This window comes from Poecilia reticulata, linkage group LG19, assembly GCF_000633615.1.
Source record: "Poecilia reticulata strain Guanapo linkage group LG19, Guppy_female_1.0+MT, whole genome shotgun sequence".
Taxonomy (NCBI): domain Eukaryota; kingdom Metazoa; phylum Chordata; class Actinopteri; order Cyprinodontiformes; family Poeciliidae; genus Poecilia; species Poecilia reticulata.
Genome location: NC_024349.1, coordinates 15,343,611 through 15,354,042, shown reverse-complemented (window position 1 = coordinate 15,354,042; position 10,432 = coordinate 15,343,611). Strand labels below are relative to the sequence as shown.

The 10,432-nt window shown below is 40.2% G+C and overlaps 1 protein-coding gene across 1 annotated transcript in view; it reads right to left on the bottom strand.

The window, feature by feature from the left end:
• Positions 1 to 10,432, bottom strand: part of sdk2b (sidekick cell adhesion molecule 2b) — a 312,139-nt gene that overhangs the window by 49,421 nt on the left and 252,286 nt on the right. Inside the window, exons 13-19 of the mRNA XM_017310701.1 lie at positions 7,318 to 7,494; positions 6,281 to 6,417; positions 4,814 to 4,961; positions 3,289 to 3,429; positions 2,245 to 2,426; positions 1,383 to 1,498; positions 208 to 403 (exon numbers count right to left, since the gene is read on the bottom strand). Of these exons, the coding sequence (XP_017166190.1) occupies positions 208 to 403; positions 1,383 to 1,498; positions 2,245 to 2,426; positions 3,289 to 3,429; positions 4,814 to 4,961; positions 6,281 to 6,417; positions 7,318 to 7,494 (1,097 nt within the window). The remainder of the gene's footprint in view (positions 1 to 207; positions 404 to 1,382; positions 1,499 to 2,244; positions 2,427 to 3,288; positions 3,430 to 4,813; positions 4,962 to 6,280; positions 6,418 to 7,317; positions 7,495 to 10,432) is intronic.

Sequence of the window (10,432 nt, the reverse complement as noted above, 5' to 3'; positions counted from 1 at the left end):
GATGGGCTTTTAAAGCTTAGCTATTAAGAGAGTCATGTCCCAATTAAGGAGATTCTAGGTGGATGCAGAATACACTTTTTTTTTTTTTATCAGCATCTCTACAACATGATTCTGCATGAATAATAGATCTTGCCCAAAGGATGTTGTTGCTGTAAGATGCCCAATTTCTTTTGCCAGGATGGCAGAGTGAGAAGAAAAGTTACTTACTGTCCTCATGAGTCTTCAGAGCCTTAGGTGGGCTGCGGGGGCCGTCTCCAGGTGTAGTGAAGCACAACGCCGAGGTGAAATACTCGGTGAACTTCTTCAGACCTGTCACGTATCCCACGTGGACGCCGTCCTGGAAGTTCGGCCGTACCGTTACCATAGAAACCTCTTCTTCTTTGYCAGGTTCCCAGGCCAGCAACTAGAAAAAACAAGAGGAGAGACAATGGGAAAGAAAATTACTCTGACAACCAAAGACTCTAGGGATCACTTGGCATCTTGGTTTAGTCTATTTTTAGAGTAGTGCCCCGGTGATGTTTTGAATGTAGGAGAACGTAGGAACAGCAGAGAAGCTCTATGAGGTTTTGCTCATGAGAGAAGGGATATCATGTCACCATAAATGGTAGCCGCACACACTACAGGGACAAATGGGAACTGGATTGACCAATTAGCTATTTAAGTAATCTGTCCCAGTGGTTAWTCTTTTGGGCTAATTTACAGTTTTTAGGCCAAGCAAATGTTTATTAAAGAAGTAAGTCAGGGGGGTTTTTAATGCTCCCAAAACTRTSTTCCCCTGTGCCTGTTTAATCACTCATCCTTYACATATTCAGTTAACCCTTTAAAATCTGATCTAAGAAACAAATTGCATTTTTTTTTCTGCAAAATAAACAACAAATGTTGAAAATTCAGCTAGTTTTTCCAATTCCGTAACAATAAGTTACAATTAGATGTTTAAGAACAGACAATGGCTTAAGTTTGTCCAATACATTTATTTTATTTTATTCATGGTTTTCTTTTAAAAAGCAAATTCATAAAAACTCCATACATTTTCACCCACATCAAAACTGACAAGAAACGGAGAAAATTAAGTATTAGTTTAATCTGCAATAAAAGGGAATCTTTCTATCAGCACCGAACATTTCAAGATATAAACAAAGAGCAGACGGGTAACAGACGGGAAAGGAGAAGCAAGTCACAGAGAAATGCTGCTAAAGAAAGAGAACACAACCTTCAACTGACAAATGGGAAAGTGCAGTCCATTGTTCTCACTGGTGCAGAATATTGTTTGCCTTCTGGCTTTTTTCCTCCTTCTTCCTATGTAATAGAGCATGTTCTGCACTGACAGCTCTGTCAATGGACGTGATGGCCTGTTGTGAGGACACTGTTGGCGGCCCACTGACCTTGTAGCCCTGGTTGATGCCGTTGATAAACTGAGGGTTCGGAGCGGTCCAGGTAAAACGGATAGCTGTTGAGTTGACTGCCTCGACCTGCACATTTCCTGGAGCGATGGTTGGGACTGGGATGGATGATGGAGAGAAAGCAGAAGAATTGGGGGGGGGAAAAAAACAAGGAGGAAAAAAAAAAAGGGAAGAGGCAGAATCGGAAAGGTATTAAGAAAAAAAAAGGGTGTTAGCGTTCCTTTCAACTAATAGTTTAAAGTCTGCGCGCATCGGTTTTGCTGCCAGTATTGATCGCTGCTGCACTGGTCAAGGCAGATACTGCCATCACTCTCCCACTGACACATCTAATACCAGACCTCTTTGTTGGTGTACTTGTGACTGATTTAGACGCTCAGGGATTTTTAGGTGTATAGAACATCTGTAGTTGGAAAATAGGCAGCCAGATTCAACCAGATGTWCACAAAACCTATTAAAGCTATTACACACGAGATATTCCAAATTTGTTTAATGTAAAGTTGCATCTCAACAAATTGGAATATGCTTGAAAAGTTAGTCCAGTAGTTCAATAGAATATTACACAGGACAACAGAAAACCTTTTCAAGCAAACAAAATCTTGTGTTTTGGTTATGTTAACGGGTTGCACGATCTTAGGTAAGGCTGCTTAAGTCACAACTGTACAACAATCTCCAAGAAGGTAAGCCGCAAAAGGTCAATAGCAAAAAAAAAAAAGCATGTGGTTTAACCGAGGTATCCCTTTGSTTGATTGTTCACTGAGTATTCCATTTTCTTGAGGTGCAGCCAAAGAGAGGTTTGTGGTAAAACCTATTTACAGAGACATCTAATTTGTGACGAGTCCCTTACCTCCTTGAAGAGTCCACTCTGTGACTTTATGGCTGAAGATGCCCAAACCTGCCCCATTGTAGGCAGCCACCTCAATCTCATAGTTTGTCCAGATGATGAGGTCTTCCAGGAGTAGAGTGGTCACATCCGGGCTGGAGATATTCTTGAGCTGATAGTCCACAGGTAGCCCAGTGAGCCGGTAACTGAAACACAAATTTACGAAGTTTGAATGTAAAGATTCATAGGTACGTCTGAATAAATAAGAACATTTAAAAAAAAGTTATTTTCTACAGTAATTCAATTCAATAACTGAATTTAATTACACCTATTTACTTAAATGCTTATGTTTTCTGAGAAACTACATTTTCCGTTTCTTTGGGTTTTAGCTGCAAGCCATATTTCATTGTGATTAACAGAATCAAGCACTTAAAATATAACAATCTTTGTTGAATGAATATACAAAAGAGCTTTACTTTTTGAATGAAATTCCTGAAATAATTATATTTTGCATAATATTCTAATTTACAKATGTGGTAAAAATGTGGGTTTTTTTCCCCCATGTTTCTTGCTCCACAGACATTACAGTATTCARCTGCAGTACGCCTGTCTTCCTTCTAGAGGGGGACAAAGCACCAGCAAAGTGGCACCTTAAATCCCACAGGCAGCTTTGACTTTGTCTGGAAATCACCTGCGGTTTCATTTGGATGTAATGAATAAAAAACTCTGACAGAGACCCGAGCTAATTATATGTTTAGAGGATTTACAGTCACTTTGGCTTATTGCATACTCTGTCTATTAGAGTCASAGTGTTTGCTCAAGTCAGCCCAGAAATTAAAGGTTGGTTGTACGTCAGATAAAATATTTTTCAAGTTGCTTTGTTAACAGAGACAAGTGGGTTTCATGGGGAAAGAGTAATCTACTACTGTGACGCGATGTACTATATATAGATTTTAACAGAGTCTGTTTATCAGACCCTGTTAAAGAAGAGTCCCAAGAATGTGCAAAAACAGGCAAAGAAGGCAATGACATGTATCAGGGTGGTGGTGGGCAGGGGGTGGGGTTTACCGGACGATGTAGCCCCTGAGGATGCCGTTCTGGTGGCTTTCGGGCGGAGGCTGCCACTGGATCATGATGGACTGGTTGGTCCTGCCGCTGGCAATGACATTCTGAGGAGGGGCACTGGGGGGCTCTTCTGGGAGAGACACGCTGAAGATCACATACACACATAAAGAAGAGAAGACRACAGAGAGAAGATTGCCATCACAGAAATAGATCCTTCAAAATCAAGCTGTCATTTATGTAAATTCATTTGCTTAAAGGCGTTTACTGACGCTTCCTTGTATTTGTAATTTGCTCGTTTTTATGAAGAAACACACAGGCCACCAACAAACGCAGAGTTTTTTTTTTTTTTTCCCTCACAAAGACTCTGCTGTKCCTGGGAGGGGGGAGAGGATGGAAATAAGAGAAAGGAATGAGACAATTAACAGCGGCCAACTGGACGCATGGAGGGCTTTGTGCTGGGCCAACTGTAACGAACGGGAACAGAACCCTTTCCCCGCCACCTACGGGTTTCCTCTGGGTAGAGAGTTGGCAGTGTGGTGAAGCATGACCGGCAGCGGTTGAGGAATAGCTGGTTATGTGAAGCCACAGAGATGACAATGCTGATGTCGCGTCAGACCCGGATCGTTTCGTAACTCCATGAATGTTACAGTAAGGTTAATTTGGAAGCGCCTCAGTATGAGCAAAACATCGTATCTTAACACAGCAGCCACAAGGCAAAGGGGCTTCAAGATGACGTAGACWCGGCAGCCTCCGCAGTTATTGACTCCTCTGGTGTAGATTTGCGAAAAGGAAAATCAGCTTTTTCTGTGGCGGCGCTATCGCACAAAGGAAACATCCCCTCCATCTGATCGCATGTAAATATCAACGTGTCCAATATCACAGCGGCAAAAGCACAGCTTGGAAGCAAAATCTGGAGGGATTTATCTTAAGTGGCAACCATGTAAATTTCGTATGCCAGTGTTGTTCTTCATGAATACTTTTTTGTGGCCAAGATGCTAAACCAGATAAATACTAGAAGGAACACTGCAAAGAAGAAAAAGAAAGAATGGATGAAGAAACTGAGGTAATAAGCAATATGGTCATCACAACATTCCACCCGTCCATCTGTGCTTCCCTCCTTCCCTCCATCCGTCCGTCTGTCCATTCTAACTATCAAAGGTAGCTTGTTTTTGTGTCTCTTTCATATTCTTGGTGTTTGCTTGTTCAAAAGATGTGAACTCTTTGGTATTTGTTTGTTTCTGCTGGAACCAGGACCACAAAAAGGGAAGCACATACCAAATACTGATTCAGAAGTGCTGTTATACTTTTACCTGGCACAGCTACCAGGATTGCAGAGACGTTTGAAGACRGGTAATACTTTTGAATTTCTTAGCAATAAAATATCCTTTAAAATGTGTTTAAAAGTACAGCATCGTGATGAAGTCCCCCCCGCCCCCTGTAGAAAAGTTGTACTTTATGATTTGTTCAGTGTTTGTTCTAATAAAAAGGAGAATGCTGATGAACAGATAAAGGTCTGTCCTTCACTCACCGGTCAGTCTCCTTACTGAACTGCCCCTTCCCGACATCATTAACGGCACAGAGGCGGAACTGATAGGAGCGGGCCGGGATCAAGCCATTCACTGTCACCGCTGTGGACTCTGGTTCAATATTGGCCAGCAGGATGGCCCAGGGAGCGTCTAGAGCAGAGAAAATGGAAAAACACAATCCACATGACAGCGCACAAACACACACATTCATTTCCACTGTGCCAATCAGCTAAAACATTTTCTGTAATTTAGAAAAAAAAAAAAAAAAAAAAAAAAAAAACAGATTTATGACTAATTGTGATTAGCAGTTTTGAGCTCTAAGTCTACTTTAAATGACATGAAGCAACCTCCACACTTGTGTGCATCTTTGCTCAGATGTGCAAAATTAAAATAAATGTATCTTTTACCACAGTAGAGTCATATCATCGCATCATACAACCCTAACGCAAACATCCCCTGTTTGATTTAAGTTGATAAAATAAGCTAAACAGGTGGGTCACGTCTGATGAACTTGTTTTATCATCTACCACTGAAATACATTTAACTTATATCAAGCTCACAGTGATATCAAATCTTTCTGCCACAGGAATGCCACTCTTTGCTATAGTTCTCCCACAGGGACCTTCCTAGCCAACCTTCTCGTCTGGATAAAGTTGGGTCGTCGTCGAGTCTCATTTATCACGATTCCAGTTGTTTTAAACTTTTTAATTACAGCTGTGGAAACTAAAGTGTAGACCGGCAGCCATTTTCTTTGAACTGTTTCCTGATTTATGTAGCTCAGCACCAATCTGTCTCATTTGATTGGCATGTTCCACTGTTTTTTTCTCATTGTGAGGATTGACAAAGAGAATTTGGCCATTGTGTTAAGTCATTTTTACACACTAAAGAAATGGGAAGTTGCAAGTTCTTATTTAATTTTTATTAACTTAAATAAATGAAACAAAAACTTAGAACTAAGTTAAGTTGGTTTGGTATTCAGCATTGGTATTCATTCAATAGTACTCATTGTAATTAATATTTTTTTTTCTGTAAGTGGGATGTTTTTCCCACTGCATAGCTGGACTCAAATTAGAGGTTGGTTTAAAAGAAAAAAGAACAGAGTGAGGTTCTACCACTGCTTCCAGTATTAACAGGAGGTCAGTGTTAGAACCGTCCAGAATAATCCTAATTAGTTATCCTTCAAATTTTATTTGAGCCACTCATAAAATCCTTCGCAGCATTTATTTTGCATATAAACGTCGAAGCAAAAAACACAGCGGGAGAGTCCGTCTCCGTGCACGGAAATGCACACGAAACACCCAGACCCAAATGTGAAACATTTTCTATCTTTTCAAGTCTGCATCAATGATCCCACGTGTCAAGTTCCCTCTTCCCCCAAACCCAAGTCAGGATAAATAATTTAGAGGTAAACTGACACGAGGAGAAGTGAACTTTGAGGAGAGTACAGACGTGGACTGGTAGAGACTTACTGTTTTCAGAAACCTCCAGGATATAGCGTATGAGAGGACTGTTCCCATCAAAAGGCTTGGCCCAGGCCAGGTCTATGGCTCTTTTTTCAGACTTGCTCAGCACTGCAGAGGGGTTCTCGGGGGCGTGTGGGAGCTGCCTGCGCGGGGGAGGGGGGAGATCAGAGGACAACTTTGATAAATAAAAGAAATCTGTCTATCAGAGCAGTTTGCTTCGCTGCCTACATCTCCTGTAGACGCCCGAAGAGAGAGTCAAATCTTTCGCAACAGAGACGTCAGTTCAGAAAGGTGATGAAATGTGACTTGACAAGACGGTAAAGACGATTCCTTGTCAAGATGGACACGCAGGCAAACAAAACGAGATGGATATTACCGGAGGTCGGGACGGGAAATGGAACGAATGGCATTAGGAGACAGATAGGAGGAAAATGCACAAAGACGTGAATAAATGAGGCTAAAGCTGAGGATCATTAATTCATTCAGGCATAAATTCAGATAAGCGCAGACGGATTCATAGATAAACCTTAAAAAGCGAGGGACGGATAGTAACTCAGAGTAAAAGCGGTAAGCCAACAAGGGAGACAGTAGAGCGATGAAGACAGAAACAGTCACATTCATATTCAGTTTAACCTTACTGCAGTGACTCACCGGTGAAATGATGGGGAATAATAAGACTTTACAGAAAGAAAGAAAAAAATAGTACAGTAGAGTATAGGGGAAGGAAAAAAAAAATAAGAAGAAAGGGGGGGGGGGGGGGGAGGGGGGGGGATGGGGGGGGGGGGGGGGGGGGGGGGGGGGGGGGGGGGGGGGGGGGGAGTCCACCAGGGGCTGCAGAGTGTCAGGTGAGAATGAGGAGAAGGGAGGTGAGGAAGAGAAGGCGTCATTTAAGTGGAAATGAGTCAGAGGTGTCGATAAGAACAGGCAGGACAGTGGGGTGTCGGGGACATGTTCCTTTCTGCTACTTCACATCAAAGAATTTTGACGACAAGAGTGTAAGGAGGAAAAGATAAGGAGAGATGGGGAAGGGGGGAGGGGTTTACCTGACACGGAGGTGAGCGCTGCGGGAGTCGTTGCCTCCGACCGAGGTGACTCTGCACGTGTACGTGCCGATGTCACCCGACCAGGTCTGGGAGATGTGCAGGGTGCCGTCGGCGTCCAGGCGCATTCGGGGGATGGCTTGCACGTTGATCGGAGAGTTGTCTTTTTCCCAAACGTGCCTGCAAAGCAGACTCTGGAACGTTACCACTGCTGCGCAGTCAAACAGCACGAACCGAAATGTGACATCGTTGAGATTTCTGAGCCTCTGTGATCATTATTTTTTCTGCTTGTTTGTTTTTGCTCCGTTGTTACGAGAGATGAATTGATCAGACTTCTACTGCCTGATATGGTTTCCCTCTAACTATACACACAGACGTTCATCTATGTTCGGCTCTATTTCAACTCAACCTCCACATCCAACAAACATACAGATATAAAAGTAAATAACAAAAATATGTTGCATTTCTTTGATGGAGGCAGAAGTGTGGAGTCAAAACAGAAAATAAAAGAATACTATGATCTTCATGCTGTCCAGCACAGTAAGGATGACCTTATTCTTTATCTGATGTTTACAAACAATAAAAATACATTCCAAGAATATGTTTGGCATTATCTGGGTTAAACAAAAGAGAAACAGTTTGATTAGTTAAACCATAGCAAGAAAAAACTTTTTTATGACATTACTACCTAATACCGGTATTTTAGAGAAACTAATGGAAAAAAAAAATCCTAATCATTCCTCACTAATGCCCAAAGAAATGTAATTTTATCTGGATAATCACTGAACATCTTAGTCAAAAAAAACTTTTCTGAATTTATTCCGGCTATGACTTGCCGTTTCAAAAGTTAAATGACATTGCACGTATTGTGAATAAAAAAAATATTTCGACAATGACAGCCAAATTGAGTTTATTTTATTCTTTTCCTTCAAACTAATACAGTCTCAAAGTTGGAGTGGGTGCATTAAGCACTTTTAGACAATTCCAGGTTTATTGCACAGCCAGAAGTAGATGGCAACAGCTTAATATACTTTTTGTTTATCTTTATTTCCAAGAGTGGCACAAATAAGCTCAAGTAAACCTATCTTATTGCTGTGACTAAAATAGACGAAGCGTTTGATGTGCTTTCCAAGCTTCCGGCACAGTTTTCATATCGAGTCCAACGTTTCCTGCCTTCGAACTTCTGCAACTATAATTCACCTTTTATTCCAGTAGAAAGTACAAAGTCTGCAAAAGAAGCGGCTTTTTTTTAATGTTTTTTTTTTTTTACTTTGGCTGTTTTTAACTGGATATAAAATATTTTTTAAGACTTTTAACACATTAATGCAAACTCCAAACTTTTTAAAGAATATGTACAATGCACTAAATTTAAGGATTCATGGCCTTTGGAAGATAAATAAAACCACAACATCTTAAGTCCTCTATCGGAGTTTACAGTGGGCTCTTTTTTCAATTCATCCTTTTAATTTAATTTCTGCTTTGAGATGACATTAGGTGTTTTGCGGTGGTTTATTACTTAGATTTGCTTTTAAATATAGTGAAATTTGTGTTTTTATCATGCTGGTCAAGCAGCTATTTTTAAGTAATGTTCAACTTTTGGAGATCAGCGCACATCTGATCTCCACTTGAATGACATGTTTTCTTATTTTATCAATTTTTAAGTGTGGCAAAGAGAAACATGCCTCTGTGCCGCCTTATATTCTCGTGGAAAGTCGTGGAAAAACTGCTTCAGTTGAATTTGTTTGACAAGAACTGTTATAGGAGCAGACACGCATAGCAACAACAGTTTTGTTAAAAACAATTATCTCTTCACAGAGGTTTCTTTTTCACCAAGTGAATAGATTCAAAATAAAATTTTGAAGGTTATATTTTTCTGAGTTTTATCAGTGCCAGATTGCGCTACTCCAATAAAAAGATAATTAATTTGAGGATTTTTTACACATTTTCAGCAAAAATAAATAAATCTGAGTCTTAAGAAGTTGTTCAGCAACGTCTACATTTTTCACTGCCTCAGAAATATGTTATTTAAACTTTGATTTGCAGTCTCATTTAAGCAGTCTACAGTCAGTTGTTGCAAAGCTGATCTCATGTCTTTCTATGAACCAGGAAACCAAGTAGTTTCTGTCTTGATTTAAGGTTGTAGTTAAAATGTCTGGGCAGGATGACTGAAGAAATTTCCTATTTAGGCTGATGTGGTTTAAATATGTGACTTTTAAAGATCAAAACAAAATCTCAACTTTATTTTATGCCCAGTTTGGTCTAGTTATGTATCAGATGGTACAATTTTGTTGCCACCTACATGACTGCAAAACCTCGACATCCATATCCCCCATCAGTCATGGAGTACACAGATGACTTTGTCTTCTTCTATTTAGCTGTAATCCAAGCCGACAGTGTTATTAGTGAGCTGTTTCATCCTCTTCCCACCGTCTCCTCAAACTTACCACCAGAATTGACCTGAACACTCACTGCAACGCCTAATGGCTGTATATCAAACAGCAGATCCACATTCATCATAACTACACAGCAGAGAAGCAGCGTCAGATGTAGCTTTCTCATTTGAGTATAAAAGAGAGAAAGGAGTCTATTGATCAGGAGTGAAGTTGGGTACAAGGCAGGAGTTCAGTAATCATTCTGCTGAAAGACTCGTGTGTTTCACTGGATCGACAGCAGTGGAGGTACGTGGTAAACACTTTTGCCATACACAACTTTCTGTTGGTTTCTAAATGTGTAAAATTGTATGTCACACTCTTCACAGTGAAACAGCTTTAACAAGATACACTCAAAACAAAAAAACTTGTTCAGTCTACATAACTGTACAGTTATGTCAACTGTACAAAGTTATGTACAAAGTTGACGTAACTGTACTTTGTACAGTTATGTCAAAAAATTCCACAAAACTGAGTGATGTTCCGTATATAAAAGGAACTTGATTTAGTAATTTAGTATTTAGTAAACCACATCAAAAATACTTTGTAGATTAAACTTATCTGACTTAAGTTAGTGTATCAATCACTGAATTTCGCTAGAGGGACGATATAGCAGCAGAAGCCTTAGTTTGACTTACTAAAGTTTTCACATAGTGTAGTTGAGTAAATTTAAATTGTACCAATTTTAT